At 42.3% G+C, this 25,201-nt stretch overlaps 2 protein-coding genes across 2 annotated transcripts in view; one reads left to right on the top strand and one right to left on the bottom strand.

The window, feature by feature from the left end:
- The first annotated feature begins 1,449 nt into the window (after window positions 1–1,449).
- rec114 (REC114 meiotic recombination protein) lies at window positions 1,450–24,543 on the top strand. The gene is made up of 4 exons (XM_061668669.1): window positions 1,450–1,528; window positions 1,748–1,921; window positions 15,622–15,702; window positions 23,656–24,543. The coding sequence occupies exons 2-4, from the start codon at window positions 1,769–1,771 to the stop codon at window positions 23,818–23,820; spliced, it is 399 nt and encodes a 132-aa protein (XP_061524653.1). The 5' UTR covers window positions 1,450–1,528; window positions 1,748–1,768; the 3' UTR covers window positions 23,821–24,543.
- nptnb (neuroplastin b) overlaps window positions 24,018–25,201 on the bottom strand; it is a 48,866-nt gene continuing 47,682 nt past the window's right edge. The window contains exon 9 of the mRNA XM_061668657.1: window positions 24,018–25,119. Within this exon, the coding sequence (XP_061524641.1) occupies window positions 25,116–25,119 (4 nt within the window). The 3' untranslated portion in view covers window positions 24,018–25,115. The remainder of the gene's footprint in view (window positions 25,120–25,201) is intronic.

The following is a 25,201-nucleotide window of genomic DNA, read 5'->3' as shown; positions in this document are numbered from 1 at the left end:
CGTTGATTCTAATGAGGGCAAACTCTATAGAAAATGGAAGAATGCTGGTATCAATACATTAGTTCAGAACATTCAATAAAAAAAACAATTAATTTATGAATTGATCGTTCATTTTTCCCATGGTCCTTTAAGGAAATTCTGTCAAATGCCAATCCCCACTTAAATAAAATATTTCATCTGAATTGACAGTTTAACCAACACCTCAATACACCTTTAAACCATGTGTGGAATTATGTGTAGCCCTCACTGGCAGTACTCACAAAACCGTTGAGCCCTCAGTTCACTGGGGAAAAGAAAACCGAAACCGATTGGCGTAGGATCGCGCCCTCAAAACGCTTCAGTAGGCACACCGACTGGATCCCGTAGCGTCGAAGCGGCAGCCCGGTGGCGTTCAGCAGGCAGGACCCGTGGCCTTGAAAGAGTAAATCCGTTCGCGTTGAAACAGTCAATCCGTTCGCGTGGAAAAACCAGGTCAAGAACCCCAAAAAAACCACAACTCTTCTCTACCGCCCTCTTTCACACGACCCACCTCCTTCCCCCTAATCCCATTGGACGCACCACCCATTCAATCAATCATTAAAAAAAACCAAAAAAAAAACCCTGAAATGTTCACAGACCCCTCGGAACGCAGGACACCCCAGTATCCATCCACACAAAGAACCAAACAAACTTTTAACTAGTTTTCACAGCAGCAATTCAAACAAATACAGTTCAACACATTTTAGTCAGTACACTTCATATGTTTTTGCACTGTCAATATAGTAAATAATTAAATTGTCTGTGTGTGTGTCTGTGTGTGTGCGCGTGTGTCTGTCTCTATCTATCTATCTGTATAGTTACCCTTTGGATTTTCATCCATTTTCTATAGTGCTTTTCTTCTCTCGTCATTCGAGATTTAAATCCAGAACCTTAGATCTGTGTGGCAGAGGTGCTCGGGCAGCCGTGGCCCAACAGTTATGCCCATCACCTGCCACCGTGGGGGATCTAGGTTCAAGACCCCGACTGGACCATCCGCCAACATCTCCCAGACTCATGGCTGTGGTGTCCTTGAGCAAGACATTGATACCCTGAAATGCTCCCCGGGCGCTTCAGCTACCCCCTGCTCCAGTGTGTTCCACTAACTTGTGTATGTGTTCACTGTGATGGGTTTAATGCAGAGAACACATTTTGTGTGCATGCATGCATGTTCATGACAATAAAAGGTGATTCTATTCTATTCTCTTGCTAATCACAAGGCCCGCATTGCTGCCCATAGTGTATTGTCTTTCAAAATAAATGTACCTGTAAAAATAAACTACAGTAAAATGACCTCAAAAGTAACTGAGAAGATAGAGACCCCTGCTGACGGACTTAAGTAACAGTAATCATAAATGAAATAGTGTAATGAGATCTCCTGTTTGTTTTCTTCAGAATGAATATTAATTTCCCACATTTAATGTTGCAGGAGACAATTCCGTTGATTGGTGCCGGCGATGTTCTCAAAGTCCACCAGAAATCAGACAACCTGCTGCTTCGCAATACTGTAAAGGTAAACTATTTGACTGTAGCTTCCATAAACTTGTTTTTTAAATGCCTGTCAGTTATTGACCATGACATTTTTTTTGTCTCGTGTTCTATAAAAAAGTGCAACACCCTTGAGTTACTTCTAATGAGATGCTGATTTCAAAAAGGCGACAAACAAATAACAAAGAGATTATTCATGTCGCGGCTGGGAGTGACAGCCACGAGATTGAACGTGTGTCCTCAGGGATCAGGCCGCGTGATCAGGATGCAGTTTGATGGCAGTAACAAGGCGCAGGCCATCAAAGAGTGCTCGAGTGCCGCAGAAAGTCTCCGGGAGTATCTGGCTGTCAACACTGTCGATGACGCCCTGCCGCCAAATAATCAGCCCCCCACTGAAGTCCCTGCACCGGTGACACAGGTGACCCATTTTTCAATTTAGTTGATTTAAAATTAAATATAATTTTTGTAGTAATTGTACAGTGATACCTCTAAGGTTGGACACAATCAGTTCCATGTGATTTGGTTGACTTTTAGAACAAACGTTCTCATTGAGATCAATTACAGTGGGAGGAAAAAATATTGTGAACCCTTTAGAATTTCTTGAAATAAGTTTTTTTTTTTCTTTGATGAGCAGTTTTGTTTATCAATGACATAGCTGGCAATTTTTTGACTTGAGTTCGTTGTCACATTTCTGTGGGGCCAATTATGTATTACTCGTGCACTCACTGTAGTTGTCTCGCCATGCTGCACTATTTGCATATACTGGCCACTCATGCCAGAGTAGCATCTGCTCCATTTGCACACTGATTGAGGAGTATCTGTAACATTTGCACAACCAACATTGTCCCAGATGATCGCACTACTCGTCACTTTGAACCGCATACACTCCTTGAAGTCTCGGCGCCCTTTGCACAATGGTCATTGTCACAAACGGACTATTGCCATATTAGTCATTCGAACTGCTCTAAGTGCTAGAGGACTCTGCATCTTTTTGCACAATTGTTTTTTGTCAATGTCTTTATGTCCCCAAAGTGTTCTGTAAATTGACTGTCTGTTGTACTAGAGCGGCTCCAACTACCGGAGACAAATTCCTTGTGTGTTTTGGACATACTTGGCAAATAAAGATGATTCTGATTCTGATTCTGATAATTTGACGAACATCTCTCTAATCTTGAGGAGCATTTTTTTTTCAGGTTAATCCCACAGGAATTTGAAGCAAGAGAGTGGTTAAAATTAGAATATCATGGAAAAGTTTATTACCATAATTCCATTCAAAAAGTTAAACTTTCATCGATTATAGATTCAGGACCCACAATTTAAACATCCATCCATCCATTTTCTGAGCCGCTTATCCTCACTAGGGTCGCGGGAGTGCTGGAGCCTATCCCAGCTATCTTCGGGCAGGATGCGGGGTACACCCTGAACTGGTTGCCAGCCAATCCCAGGGCACACATAAACAAACAACCATTCGCACTCACATTCACACCTACGGTCAATTTAGAGTCTTCAATCAACCTACCACACATGTTTTTGGGATGTGGGAGGAAACCGTAGTGCCTGTAGAAAACCCACGCAGGCACGGGAGAACATGCAAACTCCACACAGGCAGAGCCGGGGATTGAACCCCGCTACTCAGAACTGTGAGGCTGACGCTCTAACCAGTCTTCCACCGTGCCGCCACAATTTAAACAATTTAAAGTATTTATTTGTTAATTTTTACATAATTTGAGCCATCTCATAAAACCAGGAATTCACTTCCTCATTTACTTCTCAGGTTTTGTAGAAAAAAAAGAAATTAGGGTCATAATAAATCAATCAAAATATGGTACTTTCAAAATGATATGTTAATCTTCAATACTTGGTTGGAAATCCCTTTGCTTTAATCACTGCCTCGATGCGCCGTGGCATTGAGGCAATAAGCCTGTGGCATTACCTGGGAGTTATGGAAGCCCAGATTTACTTGATGCTTGCTGTCAGTTATTCTTTGTTTGTGGGTCTGGTGCCCCTCACATTCCTCTTGATAATACCCCATAGATTCTCAATGGGGTTTAGATCCAGCAAGCTGGCTGGCCAGTCAAGCACTGTGATGGCATGGGCATCAAAGCAGGTTTTGGGGCTTCTGGCGGTATCGGCAGGGGCCAGGTCCTGCTGGAAGATGAAATCTGCATTTCCAGACAGATCCTCGGCAGAAAGAATCATGAAGTCCTTGGATTGAAGAACGTAGAGTTTACCAACACCTGCACTGGACATTGCAACCCTGATCATGACTGATTGTGGATGTTTCTCACTGGACCTCAAGCAGCTTGGGTTCTCTTCTTCACCCATCTTCATCAGAACCCTTGTACCTTGATTCCTGAATGAAAGGCACAATGTACTTTCATCGGAAAAGAGGACCTCAGACCACTGGCCAACAATCCAGTCTTTCTTCCCCTTGGCCCAGTTGAGACGCTTCCTATGTTGGCTCAGGCTCAGACCCGAGGAACCCGACAGTTGTAGCCCATCTCCCGGATGCGTCGGAATGTGGTTGTTTTTTAAGCCTTGACTCCCACCTCATTCCACTCTTTCTGGATCTCTGCTAGATTCTTGAATCCCCTCTGTTTGATAATTCGCTGAAGCCCATGGTCATCTCTTTTGCTGGTGCATCTTCTCCTGCAACATTTTTTCCTTCCACTAGACTTTCCATTGATATGCTTGGACACAGCACTCTGTGAACAGCCAGCCTCCTTAGTTAAGAACTTTTGTGGCTTGCCCATCCTATGGAGTGTATCAATGATGATCTTCTGGCCAGTTGTCAAGTCTGCAGTCTTCCCCATATTGAACCCAACTGACACAATTGAACCAAACTGAAGCAATTTAATGACACCTGCGGAAACCTGTGCAGGTGCTTTGAGTTTAGTAGATGATTAGTGTGTGACACTCAGTTTAAAACATTTATGGCCTGCAAAATTTGACCTGATTTCTTCACAGTATAAAATTTTGTTGAATTCCTGATTTCGTGGGATTTATGAGCTGGAAGCCCAAATTATGTAAAAATAAACAAATAAATACTTAATTTTTTTAAATTGTTGGTCCTGAATCTATAATCAATAAAAGTTTTACCTAGTCATAAACAGAACAAACCCCTCCTTTGCTTTCAGTCCCTGTGATTAATCCATGTAAATAAGAAAAAAAAGAAAAGCTTAAATTTTCATAAATAATTGTTATATTTAATTATCAACAACAATTTCTGTCAACTGCGATTGGCTAGCGACCAGTTCAGGGTCTACCGTGTCTTGCCCGAAGATAGCTGGGGTAGGTTCCAGCACGCCCGCGACCCTTATGAGTAGAAAGCAGGACAGAAAATGGATGAATTTCTGTCAAAGAGAGCAAGCAATTAATAAAAAATCTGAACTGCAATGAACACTAACAGTGTACTGTCAACTCCAAAATTCGGACATCTGTGAGTGGTAGATTTATAACAATTTTCAATAAAGAGGGACATATGTGTAAATCTTTTACACAGACTAGTGTCCAAATTTACCACAGGTGTCCCATGTACTAACACTGAGACAGTAAGACGAGTGATTAGAAGTATGAAATTAAAATTCAACATCACATATCGTTCATTCTGCACTGATAACATTACACCACTACAACTATACAACTATACACTATATCTCTTGGTCAGAACAGCTTTAAGCCACACCCCTAATCTTGTGTAATTGATTGGACTCCAGGTTGGCTCACACCTGACTCTGATTAAATCTTGGGTAATCCATTGCCAGATGTTTAGTTACTTTTTCAGAGAAGACAAATGTGAGAAAATAAGACAAAATTCCGAAAGAGTGGGATCATTTCAGAATTAGCAGAAAGGGGAAAACTGGTAATGGATCGATCATAAGCAAGACACACACAATGCGCTCGAAAAGCCAAGATGAACATCGGTGAGTTCAACGTTAGTGCAACTTACTAGTTACTAGTTACCTTACCCTGTAGAGGGCTAAGGTTTCCATTAATTACCATCAAATTTGTGTCCAGTTTATTACGATGGTGATAAGCTGGGTATACAGTATATGCGACTATAAAGTGACTTCATTCAGGGTGCTTGCAGAGGTGGGACCAAGTTATTGCTTTGCAAGTCACAAGTAAGTCTCATGTCTTTGCCCTCAAGTCCTGAGTCAACTCCCAAGTCGAGACAGACAAGTCCAGAGTTAAGTCTCAAGTCGAGACATGCACCATTTCTCTGGACTGTTGAAGTCCTCCACCCTCGCTATCGCTTCTTCCTGTAGCCTCCCTCTGTATTTCAACATTCAATAGGTGTAATTCTTTTTGTAATGTTTGTTTAGTTTTACAGTGAAGTTCAACTGGAGTGTCAAATAACGACTTTAAGCAGGCAATAATTCACTGTTACTCCTTGCTACTATAGTAGCACCGTAGCATTCTGTTGTGATCACGTAGGATCTGCATGCTGTTCGGCTGGATAGGAGTGCTGGAATGGAGCATGGAATGGACTGCTTATAGAAGAGTGGTCAAATCTGCGATTTTAGATCCAATCAGATCCGATACTCTTTTTTTTTTCCTGCCATTCGACCAAAATGCGATCTCAAACATAGGATCGGGACACCCCTACGAACAATGCAAATGCATGGTCACATTTTGATTTACGGTTTGTGCAGGGATGACTAAAATGCCAAGATTAGTGGAGCGGAGAAGCCGTGTGGTGGAATGAGGCACAACTTGCTCAGAGATGTAGGTAAAGATGAGGTCATGAAGTGCTTTATAAGGAATCGAAAGGATCGTATACAGTGGCTGAAATAAGTATTTAACATGTCACCATTTTTCTCATTAAATATATTTCCAAAGGTGCTATTGACAAAAATTTCACCCGAGTAATCCATACATCCAAAGAAAGTTGAACAAATAAGATCAGAACTTAAGTTGTGTGTAATACTGTGAAATGACACAGGGAAAAAGTATTGAACACGCCAACTGGTATTTATTTCATACTTTGTACAAAAGCCTTTGTTTTCAATGACAGGTTCAAGACGACTCGTGTATGGAGAAACTAGTCGCATGCGTTGCTCTGGTGTGATTTTGGCCCATTCCTCCACACAAGCAGTCTTCAACTCTTGAAGGTTCCGTGGGCTTCTTTTATGGACCTTGAGTTTCAGTTCTTTCCATAGATTTTCGATTGGATTCAGGTCAGGTGATTGGCTGGGCCATTCTAGCAGCTTTATTTTTTTTCATCGAAACCAATTGAGAGTTTCCTTGGCAGTATGTTTTGGATCATTATCCTGCTGAAATCTTCTTCTTTTCCTTTCGGCTTGTCCCTTTAGGGGTCGCCACAGCGCGTCATCCTTTTCCATGTAAGCCTATCTCCTGCATCCTCCTCTCGAACACCAACTGCCCTCATGTCTTCCCTCCCGACATCCATCAACCTTCTCTTTGGTCTTCCTCTAGCTCTCTTGCCTGGCAGCTCCATCCTCATCATCCTTCTACTAATATACTCACTATTTCTCCTCTGGACGTGACCAAACCATCGAAGTCTGCTCTCTCTAACTTTGTCTCCAAAACATCGAACCTTGGCTGTCCCTCTGATGAGCTCATTTCTAATTTTATCCAACCTGGTCACTCCGAGAGTGAACCTCAACATCTTCATTTCCGCCACTTCCAGCTCTGCTTCCTGCTGTCTCTTCAGTGTCACTGTCTCTAATCCGTACATCATGGCTGGCCTCACCACTGTTTTATAAACCTTGCCCTAGCAGAGACTCTTCTGTCACATAACACACCTGACACCTTCCTCCACCCGTTCCAACCCGCTTGGACCCGTTTCTTAACTTCCTGACCACACTCACCATTGCTCTGAACGGTATACCCCAAGTATCTAAAGTCCTCCACCTTTGCTATCTCTTCTCCCTGTAGCCTGACTCTTCCCCCACCACCCCTCTCATTCATGCACATATATTCTGTCTTACTTTGGCTAATCTTCATTCCTCTGCTTTCCAGTGCATGCCTCCATCTTTCTAACTGTTCCTCAACCTGCTCCCTGCTTTCACTGCAGATCACAATGTCATCTGCAAACATCATGGTCCACAGGGATTCCAGTCTAACCTCATATTTCAGCCTATCCATCACCATTGCAAACAGGAAAGGGCTCAGGGCTGATCCCTGATGTAGTCCCACCTCCACCTTAAATTTGTCTGTCACACCTACAGCACACCTCACCGCTGTTCTGCTGCCCTCGTACATGTCCTGTATTATTCTAACATACTTCTCTGCCACTCCAGACTTCTGCATGCAGTACCACAGTTCCTCTCTGGGTACTCTGTCATAGGCTTTCTCTTGATCTACAAAGACACAATGTAGCTCCTTCTGACCTTCTCTGTACTTTTCCATCAACATCCTCAAGGCAAATAATGCATCTGTGGTACTCTTTCTAGGCATGAAACCATACTGTTGCTCGCAAATACTCACTTCTGTCCTGAGTCAAGCCTCCACTACTCTTTCCCATACCTTCATTGTGTGGCTCAACTTTATTCCTCTATAGTTCCCACAGCTGTGCACATGACCCTTGTTCTTAAAAATGGGCACCAGCACACTTTTCCTCCATTCCTCAGGCATCTCACGTGCTAGAATTCTATTGAACAAGCTGGTCTATTGTACAAGCTGGTCAAAAACTCCACAGCCACCTCTCCTAGATGCTTCCATACCGCCACAGGAATGTCATCAGGACCAACTGCCTTTCCATTTTTCATCCTCTTTAATGCCTTTCTAACTTCCCCCTTACTAATAATTGCCACTTCCTGGTCCACCACACTGGCCTCTTCTACTCTCCCTTCTCTCTCATTTTCCTCATTCATCAACTCCTCGAAATATTCTTACCATCTAGCTAGCACACTGCTGGCACCAGTCAACATATTTCCATCTCTATCCCTCTGTCTGGCCAGCCTGTATAGATCATTTTCTCCTTCTTTAGTGTCCAACCTGCCATACATGTCATCATATGCCTCTTGTTTTGCCTTTGCCACCTCTACCTTTGCCCTGTGTCGCATCTCAATGTATTCCTTTCGCCTCTCCTCGGTCCTCTCAGTGTCCCACTTTTTCTGAGCTAACCTTTTTCCTTGTATGATTTCCTGTACTGTGAGGTTCCACCACCAAGTCTCCTTCTCTCCTTTTCTGCCAGAAGATACACCAAGTACTCTCCTGCCTGCCTCTCTGATCCACTTGGCTGCAGTGGTCCAGTCTTCTGGAAGCTCCTCCTGTCCACTGAGCCTGTCTCACCTCTTCCCGAAAAGCTGCACAACACTCGTCCTGTCTCAGCTTCCACCGCATGGTTCTCTGCTCTGTCTTTGTCTTCCTAATCTTCCTCCCCACCACGAGAGTCATCTTATACACCACCATCCTATGCTGTCTAGCCACACTGTCCCCTACCACAACCTTACAGTCGGTAACCTCCTTCAGATTACGTCGTCTGCACAAGATGTAATCCACCTGCGTGAGTCTACCTCTGCTCTTGTAGGTCACCCAATGTTCCTGCCTCTTCTGGAAAAAAGTGTTCACTACAGCCATTTGCATACTTGTTGCAAAGTCTACCACCATCTGTCCCTCCAAGTTCCTTTCCTGGATGCCGTACTTACCCATCACTTCTTCATCACCCCTATTTCCTTCACCAGCATCTCTATTACAATCTGCACCAATCACGACTCTCTCTCTGTCTGGGATGCTCAGAACTATTTCATCTTGCTCCTTCCAGAATTTCTCTTTCACCTCTCGGTCACATCCTACCTGTGGGGCATAGCCACTAATCACATTATACATAGCACCCTCAATTTCAAGTTTCAGCCTCATCGCTCGATCTGATACTCTTTTCACCTCCAAGACATTCTTAGCCAACCCATCTACACCATGGTAAAATAATTTAAACCCTGCCCCTAAACTTCTAGCCTTACTGCCTTTGCACCTGGTCTCATGGACACAGAATATATCAACCTTTCTCCTAATCATCATGTCAACCAACTCCCGTGATTGTCCTCTCATAGTCCCAACATTCAAAGTCCCCACATTCAATTCTGGGCTCTGTGCTTTCCTCTTCTCTTTCTGCCGAAGAACCAGCTTTCCACCTCTTCTTCTTCGACTTCGACCCACAGTAGCTGAATTTCCAACGGCAACCTGCAGGTTGATGGCGCCGGTGGCGGTCGTTGTTAACCCGGGCCACGACCGATCTGGTGTGGAATTCTTTGGATGAACGCTCATATTTGTTTGGCAAAGTTTTAAGCCAGATCCCCTTGCTGACGCAACCCTTTGCATTTATCCTGGTGAAATGTCCACCCTCATTTCTTTTTCATCATCCTCATAGATGGCAGCAGATTTTTGTCAATAATGTCTCGCTACATTTGCCCATTCATCCTTCCTTCAATAATGTGACGTTTACCAGTACCATTTTTTGAAAAGCAGCTCCACACCATCATGTTACCACCTCCGAACTTCACTGTTGGTATGGTGTTTTTAGGGTGATGTGCAGTGCCATTTCTCCTCCAAACTTGGTGTGCATTATGGCATCCAAACAGTTAAATTTTGCTCTCATCCAACCAAACTATATTCTCCTAGTATTTAACTGGCTTGTCCAAATGTTGTTCAGCAAACTTTAAACAAGCTTTGACGTGCATTTTTCAACAATGGGGTCTTGCGTGCTGAGCGTGCATACGGGCCATGGCGGCGGAATACATTACTCAGTTTTCCTTGTGACAACAGTACCTGCTAATTCCAGGTCTTTTTGAAGCTGTCCACAGGTGGTCCTTGGCCCTTGGACAACTCTTCTGATTATTCTTTGCACTCCTTTGTCAGAAGTCTTGCGAGGAGCACCTGATCGAGGCAAATTTATGGTGGTATGATTGGCTTTCCACTTATGTATTATGGCCCCAACCATGCTCACTGGAACATTTGGAAGCTTAGATATGCACCTGTAACCACTGCCATCGTTATGTTTAACAACAATTAGTTTGCAATGGTCTTGAGACAGCTCTCTGCTCTTAGCCGTCATTAGATGTGTCTTGACTCACACCTTGGCAAGGAGACCTTTTTGTAGGCCATCAATTAGAACTGAACCATCTGATATTGATTTGCACTGACAAGGGGCTGGATTGCTCTTTGATTATTGATAGATTTGAGATGTCTTGGCTTTTCATGCCTTTTTGCACCTTCATTTCTTCATGTGTTCAACACTTTTCCCCTTGTCATTTCACATTTTTACACACGACTTAATTTATGTGCTGATTTGTTCTACTTTCTTTGTATGTATGGATTACTTGGGTTGTTCCCAACATCCAGTGAAATTTTCAGGTCAATAGCGCCTTTGGAGGTATATCTAGTGAGATAAATGGTGATGTGTTAAATATCTATTTCAGTCGCTGGAGTTGATTCAGAATTTTTATGCAAGCCAATTGAAGGATGCAAGGACAGGGGTATTGTGGGACCTATGGGTGGTTCTTCTTAAAAGTCTGACTGTTGTATTTTGGATTAATTGTTTGAGAAACTGACTTAAACAGGTGTCGATGAAGAAGTAATCTCACCAGGAAAAGATAAATGTGAGGATTAATTGCTCAAGGGCTGAAGGGGGCAAAATAGGCCGTATTCTAGCAATATTTCTTAACTGAAGAAATCAGGACTGGACAATTTTAGTCAAATGTCATGTACTAGTTGGAGATGATACCAAGATTCTTAGCAGTGGATTGCATATTCTGGTGAAGTGGGCCAATAAACTGAGTAGCAGCAGTAACTAAGATTTCTGGGCCAATTAGAAAACTTTAAATTTTGTGAGGATTCAGATGAATACAATTTTGAGTCATCCATCCTTTGGTCACGGCAAGACACTCAAGGAGGTAAGACCCCACATCTAAGGATCCAAACGTGACGTCGCTATGAAGGCTTGCCTCCCACAAGTCACAAGACACTGTGATGTTGCCAAGGACTAGGGGCGTCCAGATCTGATCTTTGGGATCGGAAATCGGTGCGATGTCACCACAAAAGAAAACACGGATCGGATCTAAAATCCCAGATTTTACCACTCTTAAACAAGAAGCCCATTCCATGCTCTGCTCCAGCACTTCTATCCAGCAGCGCCCAATGGTATGCAGAGCCCACGCGATCACAATATCACAAAAGGGTGCTAAGATGCCAACATAGTAGCAAGGAAAAAGAAGGAATGTTGCTTGCTTCAAGTCGTTTATTGACACTCCAGTGATGACTGGAATGACTGTAATACTAAACAGACATAACAAAAGAATTACACCTATTGAATGTTCAAATACATCGCAGACTTAGATTCTCTCTTCGTTCTAACACACAATGAATGAAAAACACCAGTGACGAATTAACGAAAAGTATCATCAAACTCACGGCACATATCTCGCTAAATAATGAATATTGGTACACAAACGCTGTATAAACACATCCAAACAGGCAAGATAACCATACTGTCTGGGATATATTCTTCAAACTCAGCGAAAATAATAACACTATATGATCGTGACTTCTTTGTTACTGCAAGTGTGTATCTCATTGCGTGCACCCCACTGCCCCTCAGAGGTTAAGACATGCACAGCAATATATATTTATGTTATGGGATTAGGGAAGGTGGCACAGTGGACGACTGGTTAGAGCGTCAGCCTCACAGTTCTGAGGAGCGGGGTTCAATCCCCGGCCCCGCCTGTGTGGAGTTTGCATGTTCTCCCCGTACCTGCATGGGTTTTCTCTGGGCACTCCGGTTTCCTCCCACATCCCAAAAACAGGCACGTTAATTGAAAACTCTAAATTGCCCGTAGGTGTGAATGTGAGTGCGAATGGTTGTTTGTTTGTATGTACCCTGTGATTGGCTGGCAACCAATTCAGGGTGTACCCCGCCTCCTGCCCGATGATAGCTGGGATAGGCTCCAGCACGCCCGAGACCCTAGTGAGGAGAAGCGGCTCAGAAAATGAATGGATGGATGGGATTAGGGAACTAACTGACTTAAAATAGCATTTTAACAACTATACAACGGCGCTAGTCACCCTGGGAAATCCTCTGACAGCAAGCAATGACATCACCACAAAAACATGGCGGCTCGGTATCAGATTTCCCAGCGTGCCGAGCGCCATTGTATAATTGTTAAAATGCTGTTTTAAGTCAGTTAGTCCCCTAATACCATACATAGTTGGAATAATGTGAATGTTAATAGAGTTTATATGTTTATCCACCCTCTGTAGCTTTTATTGTGTCCTATCTATTTTTTATTTTTTTACTTATTTTGCCTGCTGATGTGCCAATGGTCACGTGGGAGGTGGAAAATATCTCCGTAAAGCCACAATATCAAAAATAAACACTTTGTGCCACAGTACTACAGTACATACATTACTAAAGAAAAAGCAAACCTTAGTATTAACAATAGGGGTCTCATGATATCTACTGTATATCTCACAGTTAGGTTTTATTGCAGTAGTAATCTCACATTACAATAATTAGTGGGATATTGTGAGAAACCTCACGGTATTGCAGGAAGGTTCACGGTACAGGTGGGGCAATGAGGCGAAAGCAGGAGAACCAAAACTCTTTTTCTTTCTCCTTGACTCTTGCCGGGTCCTTCTCAGTAGGTTTTAGTGGTTTCTTCCCAATATCCCATAAGTGTTTGTGTAAAATCCTGTATTACCTTGCACTTCTATCCCCGTCCATCCAATCTTTACATTCATATACTCTACATAAAAAACTGTATTATTGGTGCAGCAATAATATATGCTCACAATAACAAAGAAGTCAATTGAGAAATTGTCTGTTCAATAATTTAACAGTATTTACTGTATTGTCATATTTTTTTTATTTATAACATTAAAAATTGGATACTACCTACTAACAGTGATTTCTTTGCTTGAGTCAAAAAATTCAATTGGTCATACAGTAAACACAGGAGCACGCTGAAAGGCATAAGAATCCTTAGTTTAGGTGGCACGATGGACGACTGGTGAGCACATCTGCCTCACAGTTCTGAGGACCATGGTTCAAATCCCGACCTCACCTGTGTGGAGTTGGCATGTTCTCCCCGTGCCTGGGTGGGTTTTCTCCAGGTACTCCGGTTTCCTCCCACATGCCAAAAACATGCATGGTAGGTTGATTGAAGACTCTAAATTGTCTGTAGGTGTGAATGGTTGTTCAGAATCAGAATCATCTTTATTTCCCAAGTACGTCCAAAAAACACACAAGGAATTTGTCTCCGGTAGTTGGAGCCGCTCTAGTACGACAACAGACAGTCAATTGACAGAGAACACTTTTGAGACATAAAGACATTGAGAAAAACAGTCACTGAGCAATAAAGGGTTATCTGTGTTTATATGTGCCCTGCAATAGGCTGGCGGCCAGTTCAGGCTGCCCCCCCACACACACACACACACAAAAAACACTTCAGCAAACACTTCTAATCAGTCATCCACATGACTAATGGCCATCATGTCCGACCATCGTGACACTGAGACACACAAAAATATTTGGATGCCACCGTTGTTTTCACCCCTTTTAATGAGCCCGCTGACTTCTCGGAAACTGGGTATGTTGGATATTTTTCTTTTGCTGACCCCAGGTAAAAAGCCAAATGGAGAAGCAAATGCTTTGATGCTGAGGTCTAGTGGGTCATGCATTATGACATTATGTTTGAAATTTAACATTTTTCCCCAAAATGTTGCTGAAACTTCTAAATTTCTGGTCTAGGTGTTCTGCCCGTGAGGTAACACTAGACCTGTTTCAAACTGCTCAAAAGATTTAATGCAGGGGCTCCTCGGTTTAAGACGGTCCCGACATATGCCGTTTTGATGTAATAAACAGCGTGCGGAATAAGTATATGTGGTCATGTAACACAAGAAGGCATGCTCAGTTACCGTTACAGTTTTTCGTTTGATTGTCTTACATTTATGGCCAAGAAGAGTTTTTCATATGAATATTTACTATCAATTTTACTTTATTAGTGCACAGTCGAAAACAGAGGACCTCCTGTAATGGATTTGGTTTTTATGCATTTTAATTGGAATTCTGACCATATCCATTTTGTGATGAATGAATTTCCAACAATTTTTTAAGTAATGATTTTTTAAAAAGTAAAATACTGAAGGAAAACTGCATATCGCCCTGTAGTGATTATGAGAGAGACCGTATGTGACGGTTGATTTATCAGGATGTTCTCAACGAGGTCAGCTTCATAAACTTGGACACTAGATGGTGCTATTTACAATACTGTCATCTTTAGAGGTCACATTGCTGCAACGGGGGCGGCACGGTGGACGACTGGTTAGAGCGTCAGCCTCACAGTTCCGAGGACCCGGGTTCAATCCCTGGCCCCACCTGTGTGGAGTTTGCATGTTCTCCCCGTGCCTGCGTGGGTTTTCTCCGGGCACTCCGGTTTCCTCCTACATCCCAAAAACATGCATTAATTGGAGACTCTAAATTGCCCGTAGGCATGATTGTGAGTGCGAATGGTTGTTTGTTTCTATGTGCCCTGCGATTGGCTGGCAACCAGTTCAGGGTGTACCCCGCCTCCTGCCCGATGACAGCTGGGATAGGCTCCAGCACGTCCGCGACCCTAGTGAGGAGAAGCGGCTCAGAAAATGGATGGATGGATTGCTGCAACGGCAGCTTGAGGTAGTTTGATGCACTAATACAGTATGTTCTTGACTATCTATGTGTATCTGCCACACGAAATATATATAAAATGACCCATAAGCTGATACTGAGATATTTTATTTACTGATTACTAATATTGACCTTGCCAAGCTGATGATAATATACATTATATCCCAATGCTAAAAATAATATGTTAAATCACATTGACACTGAAAGAAAATTGGGAGATATTGATTCTGTTTTGTATTTTTATCGAACGCTGGGTTGCGAGCTAAGTCCATGTGTGACACGAGGGGATGAGACATAAAGGTGTGCCCCCTTTCAACAGGGTGGAATGTGACCTTTTGGCGAACAAACACACCAAAGGAGTGAAAGAACTTTGAAGAGGGGAGGGCGAGCAGGATATTTTTCTATTAGTCATGACACCAATTGATTGAACTCTCCACTCTGCCGTGTCGTGCTGCATCTGGTCACAGCTTTCTCATTTTGTTTTGTGTGCGAAGCTGTGTCCACAGCAAGGTGAGACGGCCAAAGCCGAACCAGAGGTTGTCCAGGGATCGCTGTCCATCAAGCGTCTTGCCCAGGTATTTGATACAAGTCATCTTCAGCAAACTATTAGCCAACTAATAGCCAACTACTGGGTGAGCTAGGTGATATAGGCATTAAAAAAATCAGCTTTTTTCCCCCTACAAAAATCAGATTAGTGATTTTAATGGATTTTTCCCTTTGCGCATAGAAAAAGCAAATGGCAATGACATCATTCAAAAGTTTGTATCTTTTTTTTTCACCTCGCTTTCTTTCTCCCAATACCAAACAACCTTTGAAATGTTTTTGCCCCCATCATTAACTTGCATCAACTTCAGCAGAAAATTTGAAATACATATATTACAAATAATGTTAAAATAAGTTAATTTTGTCAAAACATGTACAGTATGTAAACTTAATCCTTAATTAATTAATTAAAATTTGAAGTGTTTATAATGTTTAATAACATCAGAAAATAAGCCATCAAAATGGCTTTCACATTATTCACATGTAGAGATATACAAGTGATGCAAGACCATGTCTGCGGAGTATTTTCACCTTGGAAAAACATACTCGGGTTAAAAATGGGCAACATGTCTGAGGCAGTGTTCAGCATGATTAACTTCCACCGGCCTCCTTTTTTGCATTGGAAAATAATGCGAAACTGATCTTGTTCATGCTATCTTATAAAGTTGTGCATTGCTTCTTTTGAAAAATAGTCACTCAAGTGGTTGTAAAAGTCGCTAAATATATCTACCAAATCGCTAAGTTGCCAACAATGACTCTTAAGGAATGCAGATCACCTGGGACGCTTTTGAACTATGAAAGGCACCGTAAAAAGTCCTGACAAAACCATTTTAATTACTGTAATTTCTCATGTATAATGCACATCCCCCCCCCCCCAAATTGTCAGAAGTCAATAGTGTGCATTATATATAGGTATAGGGGCAAATGGGAAAAAACTTTCACATTTTATAAATGTATGACGCCATCTAGTGGTTATGAAAAAGCTGTACACTTTCATTCCAATATGACAGGGGTACGTATGACTGCATATATGTACAGTTGTGCTCATAAGTTTACATACCCTGGCAAAATTTGTGAAATATTGTTTTTTTAAATATGACTGACTGAACAACAGCCATCATTAATTTCTTTATGGGTTATGTTTTGTTTAATGATAATGCTTTTCTGAAGTGCTTGACTGTTTAATTTGAATATCATTAAAATAAAATTAAATGTGTTTCACCTGGTCCTTCATGTTTTCTTGAAATAATTGTACCCATCTTACAAATTCTCCCTGGGTAATCAAACATATGAGCACAGCTGTGTGTTTTCTAATTTACTAAATCAAAGTAGGGCTATTAATAACAAAATAAGCGCAAGTAAATTAAAAAAAGATTACGCTTTCAAATAAAGTGCTTAACTTCATAATAATTATTTGAAAAAAAAAAATAAAATACACATAATACTTCATGTTTTGATCATATGGGTAGAAACAAAATCATGCATTTTAAAATGCATTATACATAGGTAGAAGGGTTTTCCAGAATTTTGAGGTCAACTTTGGGGGTGCGCATTATACACGGAAGAAATTACGGAACATAATTAATGAAGTTGATTAATCACCCAGCCTATTTTACACTTACTGAAGTTCGTGTAAACATTTTGTAATGTCAAATGTATCACGTACAGTGATGACATGAAAAAGATGGCTTTATAGTACAACCCCAATTTCAATGAAGTTGGGACGTTGTGTTAAACAAAAATAAAAACAGAATACAATGATTTGGAAATCATGTTCAACCTATATTTAATTGAATACACTACAAAGACAAGATTTTTAATGTTCAAACTTTATTGTTTTTAGAAAATAATCATTAACTTAGAATTTTATGGCTGCAACACATTCCAAAAAAGCTGAGACAGGGTCATGTTTACCACTGTGTTACATCACCTTTTCTTTTAACAACATTCAATAAACATTTGGGAACTGAGGACACGAATTATTGAAGCTTTGTCGGTGGAATTCTTTCCCATTTTTGCTTGATGTAGAGCTTCAGCTGTTCAACAGTCCGGGATCTCCGTTGTCGTATTTTACGCTTCATAATCTTCTTCTTTTCCTTTCGGCTTGTCCCGTTAGGGGTCGCCACAGCGCGCCATCCTTTTCCATGTAAGCCTATCTCCTGCATCCTCCTCTCGAACACCAACTGCCATCATGTCTTCCCTCACGACATCCATCAACCTTCTCTTTGGTCTTCCTCGAGCTCTCTTGCCTGGCAGCTCCATCCTCATCATCCTTCTACCAATATACTCACTATTTCTCCTCTGGACGTGTCCAAACCATTGAAGTCTGCTCTCTCTAACTTTGTCTCCAAAACATCGAACCTTGGCTGTCCCTCTGATGAGCTCATTTCTAATTTTATCCAACCTGGTCACTCCAAGAGTGAACCTCAACATCTTCATTTCCGCCACCTCCAGCTCTGCTTCCTGTTGTCTCTTCAGTGCCACTGTCTCTAATCCGTACATCATGGCTGGCCTCACCACTGTTTTATAAACTTTGCCCTCCATCCTAGCAGAGACTCTTCCGTCACATAACACACCTGACACCTTCCTCCACCCGTTCCAACCTGCTTGGACCCGTTTCTTCACTTCCTGACCACACTCACCATTGCTCTGGACGGTTGACCCCAAGTATTTAAAGTCCTCCACCCTTGCTAGCTCTTCTCCCTGTAGCCTCATTCTTCCCCCATCACCCCTCTCATTCATGCACATATATTCTGTTTTACTTCGGCTAATCTTCATTCCTCTTCTTTCCAGTGCATGCCTCCATCTTTCTCACTGTTCCTCCAGCTGCTCCCTGCTTTCACTGCAGATCACAATGTCATCTGCAAACATCATGGTCAACGGGGATTCCAGTCTAACCTCATCTGTCAGCCTATCCATCACCACTGCAAAAAGGAAGGGGCTCAGGGCTGAACCCTGATGCAGTCCCACGTCCACCTTAAATTCTTTTGTCACACCTACAGCACACCTCACCGCTGTTCTGCTGCCCTCGTACATGTCCTGTATTATTCTAACATACTTCTCTGCTACTCCAGACTTCCGCATGCAGTACCACAGTTCCTCTCTCGGTACTCTGTCATAGGCTTTCTCTAGATCTACAAAGACACAATGTCGCTCTTTCTGACCTTCTCTGTACTTTTCCATCAACATCCTCAAGGCAAATAATGCATCTGTGGTACTCTTTCTAGGCATGAAACCATACTGTTGCTCGCAAATACTCACTTCTATCCTGAGTCTCGCCTTTACTACGCTTTCCCATAACTTCATTGTGTGGCTCATCAACTTTATTCCTCTATAGTTGCCACAGCTCTACACATCACCTTTGTTCTTAAAAATGGGCACCAGTACACTTTTCCTCCATTCCTCAGGCATCTTCTCACTCACTAGAATACTATTGAACAAGCTGGTCAAAAACTCCACAGCCACCTCTCCTAGATGCTTCCATACCGCCACAGGAATGTCATCAGGACCAACTGCCTTTCCATTTTTCATCCTCTTTAATGCCTTTCTAACTTCCCCCTTACTAATCATTGCCACTTCCTGGTCCACCACACTTGCCTCTTCTACTCTCCCTTCTCTATCATTTTCCTCATTCATCAACTCCTCGAAGTATTCTTTCCATCTAGCTAGCACACTGCTGGCACCAGTCAACATATTTCCATCTCTATCCTTAATCACCCTAACCTGTTGCACATCCTTCCCATCTCTATCCCTCTGTCTGGCCAGCCTGTATAGATCATTTTCTCCTTCTTTAGTGTCCAACCTGCCATACATGTCATCATATGCCTCTTGTTTTGCCTTTGCCACCTCTACCTTTGCCCTGTGTCGCATCTCAATGTATTCCTTTCGCCTCTCCTTGGTCCTCTCAGTGTCCCACTTCTTCTTAGCTAACCTTTTTCCTTGTATGATTTCCTGTACTGTGAGGTTCCACCACCAAGTCTCCTTCTCTCCTTTCCTGCCAGCAGATACACCAAGTACTCTCCTGCCTGCCTCTCTGATCACCTTGGCTGCAGTGGTCCAGTCTTCTGGAAGCTCCACCCGTCCACCGAGAGCCTGTCTCACCTCTTCCCGAAAAGCTGCACAACACTCGTCCTGTCTCAGCTTCCACCACATGGTTCTCTGCTCTGCCTTTGTCTTCCTAATCGTCCTCCCCACCACCAGAGTCATCTTACACACCACCATCCTATCCTGTCTAGCCACACTCTCCCCCACCACTACCTTACAGTTGGTAACCTCCTTCAGATTACATCGTCTGCACAAGATGTAATCCACCTGTGTGCTTCTACCTCCACTCTTGTAGGTCACCCTATGTTCGTGCCTCTTCTGGAAAAAAGTGTTCACTACAGCCATTTGCATACTTGTTGCAAAGTCTACCACCATCTGTCCCTCCAAGTTCCTTTCCTGGATGCCGTACTTACTCATCACTTTTCATCACCCCTATTACCTTCACCAACATGTTCATTACAATCTGCACCAATTACGACTCTCTCTCTGTCTGGGATGCTCAGAACTACTTCATCTAGCTCCTTCCAGAATTTCTCTTTCACCTCAAGGTCACATCCTACCTGTGGGGCATAGCCACTAATCACATTACACATAACACCCTAAATTTCAAATTTCAGCCTCATCACTCGATCTGATACTCTTTTCACCTCCAAGACATTCTTAGCCAACTCTTCTTTTAAAATAACCCCGACTCCATTTCTCTTCCGATCTACACCATGGTAAAATAATTTAAACCCTGCCCCTAAACTTCTAGCCTTACTGCCTTTCCACCTGGTCTCCTGGACACACAATATTGCAACCTTTCTCTTAATCATCATGTCAACCAACTCCCGAGATTTTCCTGTCATAGTCCCAACATTCAAAGTCCCCACATTCAGTTCTAGGCTCTGTGTTTCCCTCTTCTCTTTCTGCCGAAGAACCCGCTTTCCACCTCTTCTTCTTCTTTGACTTCGACCCACAGTTGCTGAATTTCCAACGGTGACCCGCAGGTTGACGGCGCCGGTGGCGGACGTTGTTAACCCGGGCCACGACCGATCCGATATGGAATTCTTTGGATGAACGCTCATATTTGTTTGGCAAGGTTTTAAGCCGGATGCCCTTCCTGACGCAACCCTCTGCATTTATCCGGGCTTGGGACCGGCCTACAGTTTGCACTGACTTGTGCCCCCCATAGGGCTGCATTATTTTACGCTTCATAATGCACCACACATTTTCAATGGGAGACAGGTCTGGACTGCAGGCAGGCCGGTCTCGTACCCGCACTCTTTTACTACGAAGCCACGCTGTTGTAACACGTGCAGAATATGGTTGGGCATTGTCTTGCTGAAATAAGCACAGCGTCCATGAAAAAGACGTTGCTTGAATGGCAGCATATGTTTCTCCAAAACCTGTATGTGCCTTTCAGCATTAATGGTACCGTCACAGATGTGTAAGTTACCCATGCAATTGGCACTAACACAGCCCCATACCATCACAGATGCTGGCTTTTGAACTTTGTGTCCATAACAGTCCGGATGGTTCTTTTCCTCTTTGGCCCAGAGGACACGACGTCCGCAATTTCCAAAAACAATTTGAAATGTGGACTCGTCTGACTATAGAACACTTTTCCACTTTGCATCAGTCCATCTTAGATGAGCTCGGGCCCAGAGAAGCCGGCGGCGTTTCTGGGTGTTGTTGATAAATGGCTTTTGCTTTGCCTAGTAGAGTTTCAATTTGCACTTACGGATGTAGCGCTGAATTGTATTTACTGCCATTGGTTTTCTGAAGCGTTCCTGAGCCCATGTGGTGTTATCCTTTACACATTGATGTTAGTTTTTGATGCAGTCCTGCCTGAGGGATTGAAGGTCACAGGCATTCAACGTTGGTTTTCGGCCTTGCCGCTTACATGCAGCGATTTCTCCAGATTCTTTGAACCTTTTGAAAATATTATGGACCGTAGATGATGAAATCCCTAAATTCCTATCAATTGTACGTTGAGGAACATTGTCCTTAAACTGTTACGACTATTTTCTCACGCACTTGTTCACAAAGAGGTGAACCTTGCCCCGTCTTTGCTTGTGAATGACTGAGCAATTCGGGGAAGCTCCTTTTATACCCAATCATGGCACCCACCTGTTTCCAATTAGCCTGCTCACCTGTGGGATGTTCCAAACAGGTGTTTGATGAGCATTTCTCAACTTTCTCAGTCTTTTTTGCCACCTGTCCCAGCTTTTTTGGAACATGTTGCAGCCATAAAATTCTTAGTTCATGATTATTTGCTAAAAACAACAAAGTTTATCTTTTTGAACATTAAATATCTTCTCTTTGTAGTGTATTCAATTAAATATAGGTTGAACATGATTTGCAAATCATTGTATTCTGTTTTTATTTATGTTTAACACAACGTCCCAACTTCATTGGAATTGGGGTTGTACATCCATCCATCCATTTTCTGAGCCGCTTCTCCTCACTCGGGTCGCGGGCATGCTGGAGCCTATCCCAGCTGTCATCGGGCAGGAGGCGTACTAACTCCATACACTCTGAACCAGTTGCCAGCCAATCGCAGGGCACATAGAAACAAACAACCATCCGCACTCACATTCACACCTACGGGCAATTCAGAATCTCCAATTAATGCATGTTTTTGGGATGTGGGAGGAAACTGGAGTGCCCGGAGAAAACCCACGCAGGCACGGGGAGAACATGCAAACTCCACACAGGCGGGGCCGGGGATTGAACCCGGGTCCTCAGAACTGTGAGGCTCACGCTCTACATCTCTGATGCAAAAGTTTATGTAGTTTGTGTGGTGTTTTGATGTAAAACGGGGGGGGAACGTAAATTTGTCATGTCAGCATTTCATCATACTATTGTTCTGTAAAATAGAATCGTATTAAATGATTGAATCTTTCAACGTGTGTACAGTAATTGCACAAGAAGACCTGCAAGCTCTCCATTCTTCAGATAGATATGAGGAGCTACTTTCCAAAACACTAATAATCCATTTTGATTACAGTGTCCTCTGTTTAGTACAGGTTTCAATTCCAACAACAGTGATATAACCCAATTTGTATGTACAGTGAATATAATAAGTCTTCATACCTCTTTTCCAAATGGCAGGTTTTTGTGATCTAAAAAAATGAGCCCATCACTAACCTATGCTAACGCAGTAATAGTCATTTACAGTAAATAATCGTAAGAAACACATTTCTAGGCCATAAATATAAAACAAGCCAATGAAAAACAAAGTATGGCTGCTTGTCTGCTGTTGATGCCAACAGGTCAAAATCAAGTTGCTAAAATAACTGTTAAACTATGAGTTATGATGATTTTAATGGCAAAAATGTCACTGCAATACTTAGTAAACGTACAGTGACAGCACAGTCGAAAAACAGTTGTCGGTGGTGTGCTTTTCAAAATTACTTGATTAATTTTCCCCATAGTCAATCTATTGGCAATTCATTGGGATGCTATGTTGAGAGATTATACTTATCATTTGTCTTTCAGTGGCATCTTAAAAGCATCACTCAGCATTTACATGAAATTCTTGGTAAAGTGTGAATTACTAACCGACTGAGATATGCAGTATTTAACGCCTGAGCACTGATTGAAAATGTATGTATTTTAAGGGTCCTAAACACAACTCACACACATGAAATTCGGTCGACATGTCTGTCATAACAGGACACACAAAAAAGTCATGTTTCGAAATTGAACAGGATGTCGGCCAATCAACCAGTTCCAAGGCTCGTACTAACTCCATCTCGAGAATTCCCCCAAATGAGTCCCAGTCAGAAGAAGGTATCCTTGCCAGATGGTCTACACTAAATTGTGACACTTCTTTTGCCTACGCCACCAGGCAAAGCATGGTGTCAAACTTTGATGAACATTTGGAGGATTCTCCTCAAAAATGGGGCTTTGAGGACCTGTTGTACTGATTGATATAAGGTATTGCATTTCAACAGAACCTCTTGGGAGAAAAGCCTCTGATGCTGCCTGGGCTGTACCGTCACGGGTCTTCAGAACCTGGAGACCTGGACGCCTTCGTACGCATTTGTCTGCTGGATCCCAGCTTTCCTGCTTTGGTGGAGCAGGTGGAGGGCGAGCTGAGGAAAATACTTGAAGAATGAATCATCATTGACAACTGAAGGCAGAGAAGAGGTCAAGCCAGCGCTGCGCTTTTGTGTTTGTTTGCTGTTTTTCCCACGCCGTTCGCTACGTAGGCGTGCACTTGCTTAGCGCTGCCAATATCAACAGTGTTGTGGTCGTGCATTAGCACTTACGACATTTCAGATTGTTGATAAACACAGCTTTAACAAAACTTAAGTTAATTTTTGAAATTTTTTATTCAGAAAAAAATATTGGTCTTATTCATATGTTTGATCGTGGCTATATACTCTGGTCCCTCTGTTCTCACATCAACGCAGGTCCGTTTTCCACCGCAACACACATCATCGGTACATTGTATTGAAAGGAGGAGTCATGCAGCTACAGCAGTAAATGTCGCTATGCCAGCTTCCAAGGGATCCCATGATATTAAAGCTTGACTGATTAAAACAAACTGCCCTCCATTTAATCTATTCAAGAATACATTTTGCATAGGATTATAGCCATGCTATACATTCAAAAAAAATACAAGATAAAAATTATTAATTAAATTAGGAAATGTTAAAAAAAATATCTTTTTTTTTTTACAGATTTCCTATCATTTGAACACTCATACTGCAACATATACAAGACAATCTAAGTTACTCTCAAAAGGAAATTAAAGTAATACATATACCATTGATATTTAGTTAGTTAAACACACATTATTCATTATCTGTTTTCACTCGCCATTACATTTTGAATACTGCCAGTCACTGAAGCCCTTGCTTCACAATAAAAGTTCAATTAAAAATGGACTTGTCGTCACAAAATCAAACATCAAATGACCATGATATGCTGTACAAATGTTCAAGAGGAATATATATTTATATATCTCAGGATGACTATAAAAAACCTTTTGGGATGCAAAACAAAAGCCACACGAGGGATAACAACAGAAGATGTCTATTCTGAGTACCCTATTGCGTAATTATTTTGCATGCATTTACATGATATGTCATACAAAAGGAAAGTGGGGGTCAGCTCATCTCAGGGCCATGATTGAAATCATTTCAGGAGACATCAACATCACATCAGGAAAAAAAAAAATGTGTACACCTCTTAGGTGATATGTCGTCACTATTCGTCATCCTGACCTCTCCAAGCGACAAGGCATGCTTTAAGACTCCCACCTCCGCTTGCTCTTTGTTGCCAGTGTTATGCTGATATTGTTTCTTGTAAAAAGAGACAAGATATGCTTTTATTCATTTTTTTCTCCCTCAAGATAGCCTGCAACTCAGATGCCACTGTGTAGCCAAAAAACTGCAGTTTTACCATCTTATCTGTGAAGAGAAAATAAAGAGAAGGCATGACCACGGATAATCCTTGGCAGCGCGTTCTATATTTAGCACCCGCCATCACAGT

This window comes from Phycodurus eques, chromosome 2 (assembly GCF_024500275.1).
Source record: "Phycodurus eques isolate BA_2022a chromosome 2, UOR_Pequ_1.1, whole genome shotgun sequence".
Lineage (NCBI taxonomy): Eukaryota > Metazoa > Chordata > Actinopteri > Syngnathiformes > Syngnathidae > Phycodurus > Phycodurus eques.
Note: the sequence above shows the minus strand (reverse complement) of the source record. Positions and strands in the feature narration are given on the sequence as shown.